The sequence below is a fragment of the Pseudophryne corroboree genome, chromosome 3 (genome assembly GCF_028390025.1).
Source record: "Pseudophryne corroboree isolate aPseCor3 chromosome 3, aPseCor3.hap2, whole genome shotgun sequence".
NCBI lineage: Eukaryota > Metazoa > Chordata > Amphibia > Anura > Myobatrachidae > Pseudophryne > Pseudophryne corroboree.
In genome coordinates, this window is record NC_086446.1 from 606,980,160 (window position 1) to 606,998,522 (window position 18,363).

The 18,363-nt window shown below is 46.2% G+C and overlaps 1 protein-coding gene across 2 annotated transcripts in view; it reads left to right on the top strand.

The window, feature by feature from the left end:
- PDLIM1 (PDZ and LIM domain 1) overlaps positions 1-18,363 on the top strand; it is a 166,710-nt gene that overhangs the window by 114,939 nt on the left and 33,408 nt on the right. Inside the window, exon 4 of one of the 2 annotated variants that reach the window (XM_063961559.1) lies at positions 17,282-17,352. In XM_063961559.1, coding sequence (XP_063817629.1) covers positions 17,282-17,352 — 71 coding nt within the window. Of the gene's footprint in view, positions 1-16,788; positions 16,980-17,281; positions 17,353-18,363 lie in introns of both variants that reach the window. The other variant, XM_063961558.1, reaches the window with a different exon arrangement.

The following is an 18,363-nucleotide window of genomic DNA, read 5'->3' on the forward strand; positions in this document are numbered from 1 at the left end:
TCTGTAGAGGATGCTGGGCGCCCGTCCCAGTGCGGAAACTCTGCAAGACTTGTATATAGTTGTTGCTTACATAAGGGTTATGTTACAGTTGACATCGGTCTTGGACCGTTACTGTTGTTTTTGTTCATACTGTTAAATGGTTATGTATGTTCCAGGTTACATGGTATGATTGGTGTGGGCTGGTATGAATCTTGCCCTTGGATTGCTAAATCCTGCCTTGTATTGTCCATCTCCTCTGGGCACAGTTCTCTAACTGAGGTCTGGAGGAAGGGCATAGAGGGAGGAGCCAGTGCACACCCATAGTCAAAGTTCTTTTTAGGTGCCCTATCTCCTGCGGAGCCCGTCTATACCCCATGGTCCTTACGGAGTCCCCAGCATCCTCTACGGACTAGGAGAAATAGATTTACCGGTAGGTTTAAAATCTTATTTTTGACTGCAGGCGTTCCAAGTGCCAGAATCCCGATACCATCCCCATATTGGAAGCTCCTTCACCCATTTATCTTAAAATGACCCTATTACATTTGTTACATTGTCCTTTCTACTAGTTAGCTTTGCACAGAGAATAATTTTTCACCCCAACATATTTATTTTGTAATCTTAGTGTGAACTACCATGTTGTAAATTCCGTTAGAGGATTATTTAGGCACTGTATACAGACGCAGCGCCACCTAGTGACCATATTGACATTTTGTTGCTTAAACCAGTGGTTCCAAAACGGAGTGTGCAAGGCATTTGGGTTCCGTTATGAATGGTCAACAGTCATTAGGTCGACCACTATTGATGGACATTGACATGGTCGACATGGATACATGGTCGACACGTGACAGGTCGACATGTGAATTTTTTAACTGTTTTTTGGTGTCCTTTTTTCCGTAGCATGACCAGGAACCCCAATTGGTGTACCGCATCCCTTGCATGGCTCGCTTTGCTCGCCATGCTGCGGGCAAGGTGCCTCGCTCCGCTACCGCTGTGCCGAGCACAGGTTATTATTACCAATCGTAGTCCACATGAATGGTAAAGTATGAAAAATAAAAAAAATCTATGTCGTGCGTCGACCATGTCAATGTCGATCATTAGTGGTCGACCATCCAAACGGATACCAGGCATTTGTAGGGGTGCCACGGATTAGTGTTCCACAACCAAATCTATTTATGTATGGTCAATATGATGGGCCAATCCAGTGCTGGTGGCTGCCAATCATTTGTGTCACATCAATGTTACTATAAATATATTATATAAATATATAATAGGCATATAGATATGGCAGTCTATTAGCAGGAATCCTTGGGATTTACAGTCTCCAGATGAGTTTTTTCCCTGTAATTTGGAGCCATTGATAAAATATGCTAAATTGCATCTGAACAATGACCGTCTTTCCCCTTTCTGATCCTGGCATTTCCAGCATTACTTTGTGTCTATAGGGAACTCTGGGTGGTATGTCTGTGTGTATGACATGATTACTGCAAAGCACCAATTATTTACATTTTGCATTACCAGCTTCTGGCTAAGACATCCCGTACCTGATTTCTCTAGATCACTAATCCACTACTAAATAAGACCACTGAGCATTTATACTGTATATTAAGCCTGTACAATTATTGTCTGCCCATCCTTTAGCTGCATTCTTTACCACTCAGGCTCAGCAACTTGCAGTGTTTGCTGGGGATTATAGTACAACAGGTCAAAATGTTGTCTGTTACTGATGCTCTTGGCCTTGGCCAGTACACCGCTGCATTGCCCTCTCCAATCTTGAAAAAGTCCTACTTGGGATTCTAACTGTCTGCGAGTTCTTATCACTTGTCTGTAGAATACACTTATTATTTCTGGTTCTAGAAAACTGAATTCCTGTATATTGCACTGTAATTTCCTGTGTCGCCTAAGGCTATATCAACATGCAAGTTGCTCTTATTTCCCCTTCCTGAATAGTGAGTCATTTTATGTTGTGCGTGTTGATCTGTTTCCGGAGGTACGTGATGTGATTGCGTACTGTGTCATGCAGCTAGGCGTGATAACAGTGAAATAGCAGACACAAGATCTGATAGGGCAATTTCATGCTCTAGAGCAACATTTGTGTCATAGGTTTGGAATGTCAGAAGTTACTGTATGCTTTTTATAGAAGGCAGATTAACACCGTCCGTGCAAGACATGTACCTATTGTGCCTGCCTGACCTGTGTGGTGTTTTCTTTTTCCTTGGGAAATGTCCCTATTTTTCAGTATCCACCAAATGCACAATAACCGTTTCTGCAAGTTGAAAGCCAACCCTAGTTATTCTCTAGGTTATATACCTTTGATATTTATTGAAGAGGAGAATTTGAAATAATAAGCACTTTTGTCACGTTCAGTACATATAACATGATGGTTATAGCAGTCCACGGGCTCAGCGGTAATGATATCCTACATAAAATATGTTGTCATAAAGGGTCACTGGAAACTTGCAGTTATTATTATTGATTTTTTTTTTTGCAAGGGCTTGCTTACTGTGGGGGTTATCTCATTAGATGTGCTACTTTTTCAGTAAAAAAAAAACGTGCTGTTATCGTGATTTTAGCCCGATCATCATTATTAGGCTATCCAATTATAGCACTTTTTTGGGGGCTGAAAAATTATCTGTTTTGGGCTATAACACATGATAAGTATCCGGACCCATGTGTTATCGCGGCTCTGAGGGCTGGCTATTGGAGATTATGCTTCGGGTGCCTGAGGCATGAGAAGCATAATCCCCGATAAGTGCCGGGTATCAAGGCTAATTAGTTGTTCTCTGCGAATCGATTAGCTGCGGGAAAATACCGCAGCTAATTGGATACCACCCTATGACTGGAAGTAAAATGATAGATCAGCGGTAAAAAGAACTGTCTTTATTTTTGCTCAATATAGGTTTATCTCACTACTTCTAAAATGTAATAAACGTAAAATATAATATCAGTACTGTCTAAATACAGATCTTTTCAAGTATAATAATGTGATTAATTTTTAGCTTCACCACATTCAATTATTCCTCTTTCAAACTGTAGTAACCAAAACAATTCCGTTTTGTTCCTGGTGCGTCTCCATATAAAGCATGTGACTGATGCAAAGAGCCCCATTTGCTTGTGCTATATTTTTCCTTGTGTGCAGTGCACTTCTGTCAGCTTTATCTATTTGCTACGGACACTCGCTGCAGTAATGGCTGGTACTCACCTGGAAAGGCTTCCCTATGCTTTGCTGATGCATTTAGAACACTATACAGCCTGGGTGGTCCCTAACAGGAGTGCATCAAGCTTGGCGCCCCATGCTTAAGTGGAAGATTAGACAGGCTGGACCACTCACATTATAGCAAGAGAATCCTTAGTATACGGTATACGTTTAATTTGCTGGCTGTCGGGATCCTGGCGGTCAGGTTACCGACAACAGAATCCCGACAGCTGGCAATGCCGACAGCTGGAATACTGCGCAACAGGACTATTCCCACTCGTGTTTTTCCACGACACCCATAGAGTGGGAATAGAACCTGTGGCGAGGGCATCGAGCCACCGAACCCGCAAGGGGACTCTTTGTGCTCGCCCGGGATGCGGCTGTCGGTATATTGACGGCCGGCATCCCAGCCGCCAGTAAATATTACTGAATCCCCGGAATACATTTACCTCATCCCAAGGCTGCCAGCTTTGTGCTGGCAAGTGCTGGGGCAGTTCCCAGCATTCCCGGACTGTGGAGGCTGGGTGAAGAAATTTAGAACCCCTGTGGTAGCCAAAAAAGGACTGAGGTCCCTAAGTTTCCTCTTGATTATACTATAGAAAGAAATTGAATTGCATGTGACACACACAACGCCTTTTCTGTCAGCAAAATAAAAAGTGACAATCAAAATAACCTTGAGAATTGTTAAATGGTTAGTCCTTCACTACTGAGCCTTTTATCACATTATTTTACGGGCTTAATTCATGTTTGTAAGTAAAGCAAAAAAAGCGTTTAACTTTGTGTCTGGAACAAACCATGTTGTCATGCAAGGGGAGCAAATACATTTATATTTTTTCTGTGTAGGCTAAATACTGGCTGCTTTTGCATGTAGTCCACACATGTTAAACAGATCTATTTTTAAACTGCAATTTACATTTCAGTTTGGACACACCCCACCCAAATCTAACTCTCTGCACGTGTTACATCTGCCCCACCTGCAGTGCAACATGGTTTTGCTCAGTCGTTTGCTTTTTTGCTTTACTTACAAACATAATTCAGACCCTTAGTACAATTTTAAACCTTGATCACACCAAACACTTTTCATACCAACATGGTGTAATGTTCTAGACCTTCTTCAATAAGCAATAGTCTTTTCAGCCCTTTGTTCTTACCCAACATCGTCACATGTAAAACTGTGTACATTTATATATAATTCCTAGAACACACATTGTTCAGTAATAATGTGCTTGACCAGTTTTAAATGTGAAGTATTGTGGACATGTATCAATTATTCAAAATGCATATTATGAAAGAATTTATGTAGGACACAGTTTTGCTGTACAAAGTTAAATGCATGAGAAGGTACCAACAAACGAATAAATAAGAGAAACCTAAGATTAAATTTGACTTTTATTTTATTTTACCTCATTGTAAAAGTACTCAAAAATAAATTTGCTATGCTTTATAAATTATTGCTTAGACTTAGACACTCGGGTATATTCAATAACTGTCGGAAGCTGCCGTCTTGTCGGAAAGACGGCAGCTTCCGACAGTTTTAGGTCGGAAGGGGTTCCGACCTATTCATTACGGCCCTATTTTTTCCGACAAGTCGGGAAACCCGACTTGTCGGAATGCACGCTGCCGCCGATCAGTGTGCATTGTCAGAAACGGGGCCAAACCCGACAGGTTTTAGCCCCGTTTCCAACAATCTCAATCTGACTTTAAAAAAGTCGGATTGAGATATTTGATCTGAGAGAAGGAGACGGGGGAGCAGCGGGTAGAGCAGGGACCCAGCGGCAGCGTCCACCCGGCTCCAGCAAGCGACATCCCGCTTTCTGGAGCCGGGTGGACTTCTGCCTCAACTGCTGCAGCCGCTGCTCCCCCGTCTCCTTCTCTCCTCCGCCGCCCGCTCCGTCTCCTCCGCTCCTCTCCCCCCCGGCGCCGCAGACTTCACCTCACCTCCGGCGCCGCATCCCGCTTCTCCCTCAGCTCCGGCGCCGGAGGCCACTCACCCCCGACGCCGCTGACAGCTCCCTCTGCCGCTGCTGTCAGCGCACCCGCAGCGCTGACAGCAGCAGCAGCAGGACACGGGAGCGGCCAAATCCGACAGTCTGATTTGGCCGCTCTTTTGAATAGGGGTTGTAGGGTCCATTCCGACAACTGCATGTCAAAATGGACCCGACTTTTATTGAATATACCCCTTAGCTTTTAATATACTTTGATACACTTGCTTGCATGTGTAAATTATTTAGATTTTTAACCCTGGATGGCTCCAACATTGATCTTCAGCAAGCATTTAGTAAATAATGATAATATTGCAACGCAAAATGAGGTTCTTATGAACAAATTGCGCACATATTAAAAGAATTACTTTAAGCAAGAGATGCACAGTTTACTGTGCGTTGGAATGTTTTTTGTTTTTTTTAAAGATATGTTACCATTCATGGACTAGAATCCATAAAATAATAGGACTTTAATTACCTACCGGTAAATCCTTTTCTCGTAGTCCATAGAGGATACTGGGGTCCATTTATTACCATGGGGTATAGACTGGTCCACTAGGAGCCATGGGCACTTTAAGAATTTGATCGTGTGGGCTGGCTCCTCCCTCTATGCCCCTCCTACCAGACTCAGTCTAGGAAACTGTGCCCGAGGAGCTGGACATACTATGAGAGGATAGATAAGGATAGTGGTGAGATTCCGATCCAGCACACACAAGAGGAAAGCCAAGCTAACCAAATTTGAAACAGGAACAGCAAAGGCTGAACCAACATTACTTAACCAAGTAACATTGCAGGAAGAACGAAGCACCGGGCGGGTGCCCAGTATCCCCTACGGACTAAGAGAAAAGGATTTACCGGTAAGCAATTAAAATCCTATTTTCTCTTATGTCCTAGAGGGTACTGGGGTCCATTTAGTACTATGGGGATGTACCAAAGCTCCCAAACCGGGTGGGAGAGTGCTGAGGTTCCTGCAGAACTGATTGACCAAACTGAAGGTCCTCAGAGGCCAAAGTATCGAACTTGTAGAACTTAGCAAACCTGTTCGAACCTGACCAAGTAGCCGCTCGGCAGAGCTGTAAAGCCAAGACACCCCGGCCAGCCGCCCAGGAAGAACCCACCGACCTAGTAGAGTGGGCCTGTACAGATTTTGGACATGGCAAACCTGCCGTGGAATAAGCATGCTGGATAGTAAGTCTGATCCAGCGTGCAATTGTCTGCTTGGAAGCAGGACACCCAATCTTATTGGGATCATAAAGAACAAACAGTGAGTCCGTTTTTCTGTGACGAGCTGTTCTTTTCACATACACCTTCAAAGCCCTCACAACATCCAAAGACTTTGAAGCAGCAGAAGTGTCGGTGACAACCGGAACCACAATAGGTTGGTTGATGTGTAATGCAGACACCACTTAGGAAGAAATTGCTGAGGAGTTCTGAGTTCAGCTCTGTCCTCATGGAAAATTAAATAGGGACTTTTATGAGACAAAGCCCCCAACTCCGACACACGTCTTGCTGAAGCCAAGGCCAACAGTGTGACGGTCTTCCATGAAGATATTTTACGGCCACCTCCTGTAACTGTTCAAACCAGTCCGATTGGAGGAACTGCAGCACCATGTTGAGATCCCAAGGTAAAAGGCACAAAGGAAGGTTGGATGTGCAGAACACCTTTCCAGAACATCTGGACCTCAGGGAGAGAAGCCAATTGTTTCTGAAAGAAAATGGACAAGGCCGAAATCTGGACTTTTAAGGAGCCCAGACGCAGGCCCACATCCACGCCTGCCTGCAGAAAAAGTCCCAGATGAAATTCCACCACAGAATAATTTCTGCTCTCACACCAAGAGACGTATTTCTTCCAAATACGATGGTAATGCTTAGACGTTACCCCCTTCCTGGCTTGGGTCATAGTCGGGATAACCTTGTTAGGGATCCTTCTCCTGGCTAGAATCAGCCGTTCAACTTCCATGCCATCAAACGTAGCCGCGGTAAGTCCTGATAGATGAACGGGCCCTGTTGCGAGGAGCATCTCCAGAAGGTCCGCGTACCAGGCCCTTCTTGGCCAGTCCAGAGCAATAAGTATTGTTTGAACCTTTTCCCTTTTTATTCTCTTTAGAATTCTTGGGATTAGGGGAAGTGGAGGAAACACGTACACCATCTGATAGACCGATGGAGTCGTCAGGGCGTCTACCGCCACCGCCTGTGGGTCTCTCGACCTGGAACAATACCGCCTGAGCTTCTTGTTGAGACGAGAGGCCATCATGTCGATCTGTGGTTATCCCCATCGACTTGTCAAGCACCTGACCACTTCCGAGTGAAGGCCCCACTCCCCCGGGTGCAGGTCATGTCTGCTGAGGAAGTCTGCTTTCCAGTTGTCTACTCCCGGAATGAAGACTGCTGACAACACCACAGCGTTTCTTTCTGCCCAGAGAATTCTTAACACCTCTGACATTGATGCTTTGCTCTTCGTTACGCCCTGTCGGTTTATGTACGTCACTGCCGTCACATTGTCCGACTGGACCTGAATGGCCCGATCTTGAAGAAGATGTGAGGCCTGCAGAAGGGCGTTGTATATGGCCCTGAGTTCCAGAATGTTGATTGGAAGAACGACTTCCTGACTTGACCATCTTCCTTGAAACTGCACACCCTGAGTGACTGCTCCCCAACCGCTGAGGCTTGCGTCTGTGGTTAACAGAATCCAGTTCTGAATTCCGAATCTACGACCTTCGACGAGGTGAGAAGTCTGTAGCCACCACAGAAGAGAGATCCTGGCTTTTGGCCACAGACGGATCTTCTGGTGCATATAAAGATGCGATCCGGACCATTTGACAGATCGAGCTGGAAGGGTCTTGCGTGAAACCTACCGTATTGAAGATCCTCTTAAGAGGCCACCATTTTCCCTAGAATGCGAATGCACAGATGCATCGACACCTGGGTTGGCTTCAGGACGTCCCGAACCATCGACTGGATCACCAGTGCCTTCTGCAACGGAAGGAATACTTTCTGCGACTCCGTGTCTAGTATCATTCCCAGAAATGGGAGCATCCTTATTGGCTCTAGGTGAGTGTAAGGTTCAGAAGCCACCCGTGATCCTGGAGGAGTTTGGTTGAGAGACCAATGCTGTACTGCAACCTTTCCCTGGACTGTGCTTTTATCAGCAGATCGTCCGGGTACGGAATTATGTTCACTCCCTGTTCGTGGCCATCATGTCGATCTGTGGTTATCCCCATCGACTTGTCAAGCACCTGACCACTTCCGAGTGAAGGCCCCACTCCCCCGGGTGCAGGTCATGTCTGCTGAGGAAGTCTGCTTTCCAGTTGTCTACTCCCGGAATGAAGACTGCTGACAACACCACAGCGTTTCTTTCTGCCCAGAGAATTCTTAACACCTCTGACATTGATGCTTTGCTCTTCGTTACGCCCTGTCGGTTTATGTACGTCACTGCCGTCACATTGTCCGACTGGACCTGAATGGCCCGATCTTGAAGAAGATGTGAGGCCTGCAGAAGGGCGTTGTATATGGCCCTGAGTTCCAGAATGTTGATTGGAAGAACGACTTCCTGACTTGACCATCTTCCTTGAAACTGCACACCCTGAGTGACTGCTCCCCAACCGCTGAGGCTTGCGTCTGTGGTTAACAGAATCCAGTTCTGAATTCCGAATCTACGACCTTCGACGAGGTGAGAAGTCTGTAGCCACCACAGAAGAGAGATCCTGGCTTTTGGCCACAGACGGATCTTCTGGTGCATATAAAGATGCGATCCGGACCATTTGACAGATCGAGCTGGAAGGGTCTTGCGTGAAACCTACCGTATTGAAGATCCTCTTAAGAGGCCACCATTTTCCCTAGAATGCGAATGCACAGATGCATCGACACCTGGGTTGGCTTCAGGACGTCCCGAACCATCGACTGGATCACCAGTGCCTTCTGCAACGGAAGGAATACTTTCTGCGACTCCGTGTCTAGTATCATTCCCAGAAATGGGAGCATCCTTATTGGCTCTAGGTGAGTGTAAGGTTCAGAAGCCACCCGTGATCCTGGAGGAGTTTGGTTGAGAGACCAATGCTGTACTGCAACCTTTCCCTGGACTGTGCTTTTATCAGCAGATCGTCCGGGTACGGAATTATGTTCACTCCCTGTTCGTGGAGTAGAAACATCATTTCTGCCATCACCTTGGTGAACACCCTCGGTGCAGTGGAGAGACCAGAGGGCAGGGCCTGGAACTGGTAGTGACATTCCTGCAGTGCAAACCGTAGATAAGCCTGATGAGATGGCCAGATCGGAATGTGAAGGTACGCATCCTTGATATCCAGAGACACTAGAAATTCCCCCTCCTCCAGACTTGAGATTACCGCTCTCAGAGACTCCATCTTGAATTTGAACACTCATAAGTACGGGTTCAAAGACCTGAGGTTCAGAATCGGTCTTACTGAACTGTCTGGTTTTCGGTACTACGAACAAGTTGGAATAGTACCCCTTGTTGAGCAGATGAGATGGAACTGGAACAATGACCCGAGTCTGTACCAGTTTTTGGATGGCATACTGTAAAGTTATACTTGCCTCTTGTGAAACTGGCAAGCCTGATTTGAAGAATCTGTGAGGTGGGAGCTCTTGGAACTCCAGTCTGTAGCCCTGGGAAATAAGATCTATGACCCAGTGATCCTGGCACGAACTTGACCAGATCTGACTGAAGAATTGTAGTCCTGTATATGATGCAGGAGTAAAACAACATCCCCCCCAGACAAGGAATCTAATCCCTCAATTAGGTTATCTGACCATTTTGCAATGGCTTTGCAGTAGTGGATCTTTGGCCGACCCCCGCAGCTGTGTACAATGATTTGAGTGTAGTCTCAATTTTTCTTAAGTCCTAGAGGATACTGGGGTTCATTTAATACCATAGGGTATAGATGGGTCCTCTAGGAGCTCTATAGGCACTTTAAGAATATGATAGTGTGGGCTGGCTCCTCCCTCTATGCCCCTCCTACCAGACTTAGTTTAGAAAATGTGCCCGGAGAAGCCGATGACGCTGAAGGAAGCTCCTGAAGAGTTTTCTGCATTTATTTTCCATGTTTGTTGTTTTCAGGCAGGGCTGATTGGCACTAGCCTGCCTGCTTTCTGGGACAGCCCAACCTCTTGAAGGGTTAATGGTCCCGTTCCCCGCTGACAGGACACTGAGCTCCTGAAGGAACTATTTGCAAGCCCCACCATGGCGAGCGCACATTCCCGCAGCACGCCGCCACCCTTAACGGAGTCAGAAGAATGAAGAGTGGCGAGTACTGAGCCGGCGTCCCGGTTAGCGGGGTGCCGGCCATTATGGCGGCATGAGGGTACGGAGACGCATGTCTTCTAAATGGGGCAGAATGCGTCTCCAGACACAGTACGCAACTGCGTCTCAGTACACTGTACACAGTACCCAGACTGGCAACACAGCCCTAAAACGGTTTCTCTCCATTTTAAGCACAGATTCCTCAGCCAGTATAAAAAAAGCGGGAAGACCATGCACCATTGAAGGGGCGGGGCTTCACTATGAGAGGATCCAGCAGCTCACCAGCGACATTTTCCCTCTGCAGTGGACACAGACGCTGACAGGACAGGGACGCGCAGCTCCTCTGGTCTGACTACAGATTACCTCAGCGGTGCCAGGGGGTCATAGCAGGGGGGGAGCGACTATTAGTGTACTAAGTCCCCTATCAGGGTACTTAGTCTGCGACCCGGCTAAGCTTGGCATTAGCAATAAGGGCGCGGTGGGGGCTGGCTCCAAACAACTCTGTGTCTCCCTGAAGGGCTCTTTGTGGGTTAATTGTGCTTAACCTTTTCCTGTCTGTGTGTGTGTGTGTGTGTGTGTCTGTGTGTGTGTGTGTGCTGTCACATTTACATTATGTCAGGCAAAGAGTGTTTTTCTTGTACAGCGGAGTGTTCCTCTGCACCAGGGGGCTCACTGTTGGGTACTCAGGATTCACAAGCTAGCGGGGCTGAACCGTTGTGGGTTAATTCTCTCAAAGCAATGATTTCCACTCTTTCTACAAAATTGTCCTGCAATGAGAAAGAGACGCAATACTTAAAACAAACTGTGGATGAGTTTATGAACAGAGTCTCAATCCCCTCCCATTTGTCCGCAAAAGCGATCTCTGGCCCATATCCTGCAATGTGACTCTGACGGGTCAGACTTGGAGGAGGGTAAGGTAGACTTGGAGGGGGGGGGGGGGGGGATGTGGCTCTGTCACAGGGAATAGAGGCTCTTATAGAGGCTATCAGAGATGTTCTGCATATTCCTGATAAGGTGTCAGAGGAGAATGAGGAATCTTATTTTAATGTAAAGAAGTCCTCAGTGTCAAAGGAATTGAATACTCTGTATGAAGAATCATGGGTTAATCCTGATGAGAAGTTTCAGTTCCCTAAAGGGTTGCTTTCATCTTTTCCTTTTCCTCTTGTGGATAGGAAAAAATGGGAAAATCCACCGATAGTGCATCAGTCTCTAGGCTGTCACGTAAAACTGTATTGCCTGTTCCTGATGCAGCCTCCCTAAAAGACACTGCTGATCGTAAAATTAAAACTACACTCAAATCATTGTACACAGCTGCTGGGGTGGCCCAAAGACCCACTATTGCATGTGCGTGGATCACTAAAGCCATTGCGAAATGGTTGGGTAACCTAATTGAGGGGTTAAATTCCTTATCTGGGGGGGATGTTGTCTTACTCCTACAGCATATACAGGACTCTGCAAACTTTATGGTGGAAGCCATAAAGGAAGTAGGCGTGCTTAATGCACGCGCCACCGCTATGGCAGTATCGGCATGCAGGGGCTTGTGGCTACGCCATTGGATTGCTGACGCGGACTCCAGGAAAGGTGTGGAAGGTCTACCATTCACTGGAGAGGCCTTGTTTGGAGATGAACTAGTCAAATGGATCTCCACAGCTATTGCGGGTAAGTCTATGTATCTTCCTTCTAAGTTACAGTCCTTTCGGATGGCCAAGTTCAAGGGCAAATCCAGAGGTGCTTCTACGTCCTCCAGCGGCGCAAGAGGTAAACCACGCAAACCAGCAACTGCAGGTGCTCAGGAACAGATCTCAGGCTCTGCTTCCTCAAAGCCTTCAGCATAATGGTGGACAGCAATGCCTGGAAGGCTGTCAGGTGGGAGCCCGGCTACAAGTCTTCAGTCAGATCTGGTCAAATTCATGCCAGGATCCCTTGGTCATAGATCTTATTTTCCAGGGCTACAGACTGGAGTTCCAAGAGCTCCCACCTCACAGATTCTTCAAATCAGGCTTAACAGTTTCACAAAAGGCAAGTATAACTTTACAGAATGCCATCCAAAAACTGGTACAGACTCGGGTCATTGTCCCAGTACCACCTCATCTACTAAACAAGGGGTACTCTTCCAACTAGTTCGTAGTACCGAAGCCGGATGGTTCGGTAAGACCGATTCTGAACCTCAAGTCTTTGAACCCATACTTATGAGTGTTCAAATTCAAGATGGAGTCTCTGAGAGCGGTAATCTCAGGTCTGGAGGAGGGGGAATTCCTAGTGTCTCTGGATATTAAGGATGCGTACCTTCATATTCTGATCTGGCCGCCTCATCAGGCTTATCTATGGTTTGCACTGCAGGACTGTCTCTACTAGTTCCAGGCCCTGCCATTTGGTCTCCCCAAGGCACCAAGGGTGTTCACCAAGGTGATGGCAGAGATGATGTTTCTACTCCACAAACGGAGTGAAAATAATTCCGTACCTGGAAGATCTCCTGATAAAAGCGCCGTCCATGGAGAGGTTGCAGGACAGCATTGCTCTCTCAACCAAACTCCTCCAGGATCACGGGTGGATTCTGAACCTTCCAAAATCTCACCTAGAGCCAACAAGGAGGCTCCCATTCCTGGGAATGATAATGGACATGGAGTCACAAAAGGTGTTCCTTCTATTGGAAAAGGCATTGGTAATCGATGGTTCGGGATGTCCTGAAGCCAACCTGGGTGTCTGTGCATTCGCCTTCTGGGGAAAATGGTGGCCTCTAACGAGGCTCTTCAATACAGAAGGTTTCACGCAAGACCCTTCCAGCTCGATCTGGTTGACAAATGGTCCGGATAGCATCTTCACATGCACCAGAGGATCCGTCTGTCACCAAAGGCCAGGATCTCCCTTCTGTGGTGGCTACAGTCTTCTCACCTCGTCTCAGGAAGGCGGTTCGGAATTCAAAATGCAATTCTGTTAACCACAGACGCAAGCCTCAGAGGTTAGGGAGCGGTCACTTAGGGTGTGCAGTTTCGTGGAAGATGGTCAAGTCAGGAAGTCATTCTTCCAGTCAACATTCTGGAACTCAGGACCATATACAATGCCCTTCTGCAGGCCTCACATCTTCAAGATCGGGACATTCAGGTCCAGTCGGACAATGTGACGGCAGTAACGTACATAAACCGATCGGGCAGAACGAAAAGTAGAGCGGCAATGTCAGAGGTGTCAAGAATTCTCCTCTGGGCAGAAAGAAACGCTGTGGCGTTGTCAGCAGTCTTCATTCCGGGAGTAGACAACTGGGAAGCAGACTTCCTCAGCAGACACGACCTGCACCCGGGGGAGTGGGGCCTTCACTCGGATGATTGACAAGTCGATGGGGATATCCACAGATCGACATGATGGCCTCTCGTCTCAACAAGAAGCTCAGGCGGTATTGTTCCAGGTCGAGACCCACAGGCGGTGGTGGTAGACGTCCTGACAACTTCATGGGTTTATCAGATGGTGTACGTGTTTCCTCCACTTCCTCTGATCCCAAGAATTCTAAAGCAAATAAAAAGGGAAAGGATCAAGCAATACTCATTGCTCTGGACTGGCCAGGAAGGGCCTGGTACACAGACCTTCTGGAGATGCTCCTCGAAGATCCGTGGCCGCTACCACTTCGTGAGGATCTTCTGCAACATGGCCCGTTCGTCTATCAGGACTTATTGCGGCTACGTTTGATGGCATGGAAGTTGAACAGCTGATTCTAGCCAGGAGTGTGATCCCTAAAAAGGTTATCCCGACTATGATCCAAGCCAGAAAGGGGGTAACGTCTAAGCATTACCATCGTATTTGGAAGAAATAAGTCTCTTGGTGTGAGAGCAGAAATTATTCTGCGGCGGAATTTCATCTGGGACGTTTCCTGCTTTTTCTGCAGGCAGGCGTGGATGTGGGCCTGCATCTGGGCTTCATAAAAGTCCAGATTTCGTCCTTGTCCATTTTCTTTCAGAAACAATTGGCTTCTCTCCCTGAGGACCAGACGTTCTTGAAAGGTGTTCTGCACATCCATCCTCCCTTTGTGCCTCCCACCAATGTGGTGCTTCCATTCCTCCAATCGGACTGGTTTTAACCGTTACAGGAGGTGGACGTAAAATAACTTACATGGAAGACCGTCAGACTGTTGGCCTTGGCTTCAGAAAGACATGTGTCGGAGCTGGGGGCTTTGTCTCACAAAAGTCCCTATTTAATTTTCCATAAGGACAGAGCTGAACTCAGAACTCGTCAGCAAATTCTTCCTAACGTGGTGTCCGCATTTCACATCAACCAACCTATTGTGGTTCCGGCTGTCACCGACACCTCTGCTACTTCTTTGGATGTTGTGAGGGCTTTGAAAGTGTATGTGAAAAGAACAGCTCGTCACAGAAAAACTTGCTGTTTGTTCTTTATGATCCCAATAAGATTGGGTGTCTTGCTTCCAAGCAGACAATTGCACGCTGGATCAGACTTACTATCCAGCATGCTTGTTCCATGGCAGGTTTGCCATGTCCAAAATCTGTACAGGCCCACTCTACTAGGTTGGTGGGTTCTTCCTGGGCGGCTGCCCGGGGTGTGTGTCTGCTTTACAGCTCTACTAAGCAGCTACTTGGTCAGGTTCGAACACGTTTGCTAAGTTCTACATGTTCGATACTTTGGCCTCTGAGGACCTTCAGTTTGGTCAATCAGTTCTGCAGGAACCTCAGCACTCTCCCACCCGGTTTGGGAGCTTTGGTACATCCCCATGGTTCTAAATGGACCCCAATATCCTCTAGGATGTAAGAGAAAATAGGATTTTAATTACCTACCGGTAAATCCTTTTCTCTTAGTCTGTAGGGGATACTGGGCGCCCGCCCAGTGCTTCATTCTTCCTACACTGTTACTTGGTTAAGTAATGTTAGTTCAGCCGTTACTGTTCCTGTTTCAAGTTTGGTTAGCTTGGCTTTCCTCTTGTTGTGTGTACTGGTTCGGAATCTCACCACTATCCTTCTCTCAAAGTATGTCCGTCTCCTCGGGCAGTTTCCTAGACTGAGTCTGGTAGGAGGGGCATAGAGGGAGGAGCCAGCCCACACTATCAATTCTTAGTGCCCATGGCTCCTAGTGAAACCATCTATACCCCATGGTACTAAATGGTCCCCAGTATCCTCTAGGACGTAAGATAAATTAACGTTTATGTTTTATAAACTTAAGATTGTAGCAAAATTTATGATGCAAAGATGTATGACTTATTGTCTTTGTACATGAGTATTGCGTATACAATACATTACTATTGTTATTAACATTTACTATAGAAACGCCGGCACTCTAAAACTTGCTAAAAGTTTAACTTGCCCCATGCCATTCTTGGGTATGGTGCCCAAAATACTGTTTGTGTACAAATAGGCAGCACTTACAGGTCTCAAACCAAAGAAGTCACAGCACAACCCTGAACAGGATGTGGTTAATTTGCTGGCTGTTGGAATACTGATGCCGGAATGCAGACACCTGTCACAATGCCGGCTCTTGAATACAGAAATGGTCAGGACACAGACTTCGGAATACTGACCTATATAAGTATAGCATCTGCGTGAGGTTTAGTGGGGTGGGGTGGTGAGTTTAGGCGCCCCACAGAAAGGTTAGGGTTAGGCTGTGCGAGGGGGGTTAGGGTTAGGCTGTGGGGAGGGTGGGATAGGTTACTCACGTGGATGGTTAGGCTGTGGGAGAGGGAGGGTTAGGTTTAGGGTGAGGTGGGGGATTAGGTTTAGGCACTGCCGCAGGGAGGTTAGTGTTAGCCACTATAGGGGGAGGTTAGGGGAGGGAGGAGAACAGCCTCAACTCTCACCCATCGGCATTGCATACTTCGGGTTCCCACCGTCTGTCTTCTTACTGTTGGGATCCCAAGTGGCGGCATTTCATACTGAATCCCAGTTCACCCTGTATGTGCTGTGACTTACTCTGTTTGAGACCTGTGGGTGCCGCCTATTTCTACACATGTACATACATACACACATACACACACACACACACGTAATGAGATTTTTTTTTTTTCTTGCTGCAACAAATCATTATGCTAGTAATGGACAGCAATTAAACTTTTGCTGTTTTTCAATAAATATATGAGGTTTAAAACTAAAATAAAAAAAAAATCTTGTTCCTTAAGATTGACAACAAAAAGAAAAAATCCCAAGGGTTTAGTCTAACAACGCGTTGTATTTTGCAGTTGTGATACCAGTTTGAAATCCCATTCTGAGACTTAAAATGTGGTTTGTCCTAGTTCTAGCTTTCAGTTTGCCCTCAGTATCCTTTATGACTTGCCAGCCATCATATGTCCATATCTTTTGGTTCAGCATTGCATGAGTTCTAGCTGTCTCGGCACGCGTGCATGTTAGATACACATCTGATTTTCCTTCTGGTCCCCTTGCATGCAGGAAGTAAAACAGATAGGAATCGCACACAATCGAAGTGCTTTACCGTTCACTGCTGCCTCCGCTTCCAGCACCCCCAAAGTCATCACTGCCCAGTACAACAACCCAGCCGGCCTTTATTCCTCCGACAACATCCAAACCTTCAATAGTACTTTGGAAACCAAATCTGCTGGTGTCCCAGTGCCAAGCAAAGTGTAAGTATCTTGAGTCTGGAATGTTTCAATGGTGTATTAAGTGCATGGTACAGTATATAGACAACATTTCTGTATTTGTTATACTGTGTATGTTCACCAAACCACATTCCTAACTTGCAAACAATGTGTTAATTTTCCAACATGTGATAAAATGTACAGCTGATAATGTTACATCCAAAATTAATTATGTTGAATTTTATCTGACCCTTGCATGTTTGACCGTATTTTTTCTCTTTGTTCACATGAGTCCTACAAATGATCGACCGGTGGAAAACTAACAGCGTGTTTTCTTTATTTACCAGAGACCTGTCAAATTTCAGCGTGCTTTCAGCATGACTTACCAGCCACTAAAATCACCAACAAGCTCCATCAGGTGCTTTTCCATTTATCTGATCTGCTGCTAGCTTATGGGGGTCCCATCGTCTACATTTAGTGGAGACAATGTACATGCTGAAGCCGTAGGATAAGCCGCCTAATGCCTCAGTGCTGTCACTATTTCCTGGTTAATTGAGAGGGTGAATATTTAATCAGCCTGACGTGTTTTTGTCCGCTGTAAGATATGGGTCCTCTTTAAAGTGTTACCAGCAGAGGGCAATTTAGACCATAAAATACACTGCAGCATTCTAATTTAATCCATAGATTTATTTATTATTTATGAAGTTTCTTATATAGCGCAGCAAATTCTGTTGCGCTTTACAACTGGGCACAATTAGAAGCCAAAACTGGATAAAAACAAACAGTCATAGAGGTAGGAGGGCCCTGCTCGCAAGCTTACAATCTATGGGGAAATATCACCTATCCTTGTGTATCAATGCCTATCTATTGCATAGTTGTCCACCAGATTGCAAAGGTTCTTGGTGGGCTGCATGATATCACATCACAGCAGTGATGAACCAGGGTCAGGAGGAAGGGAGAGTGAAGAAAGAAAATATGTAGATGGATATGTTTGAACTGTACTGTGGGGATATAATTGCATAGGAAAGCGATGAAGGTAATGTGAGCGGTTCTGGAATTTGATAAGCTTGTCTGAATAGGTGAGTTTTCAGGGAACGCTTGAAGGTTTGAAGACTAGAGGAGAGTCTTACTGTACGTGGTAGGTCATTCCACAGAGTGGGTGCAGCCCGAAGAAAGTCCTGTAATCGTAAGTGGAAGCGAGTAATGAGTGTGGATGAGAGATGTAGATCTTGTGAAGAGCGAAGGGGCCGGGTTTGGAGATATTTTGAGAAAAGCGAAGAGATGTATGTTTGTGTAGTATGGTTAATAGCCTTGTGTGTAAGTAACAGTATTTTATATTGAATACGGTAGAATACCGGTAGCCAGTGGAGGGGGGGTGACCTAGTGGGTCTGCAGACGATGAACGTCTAGCGAGGAATATTAGCCTTGC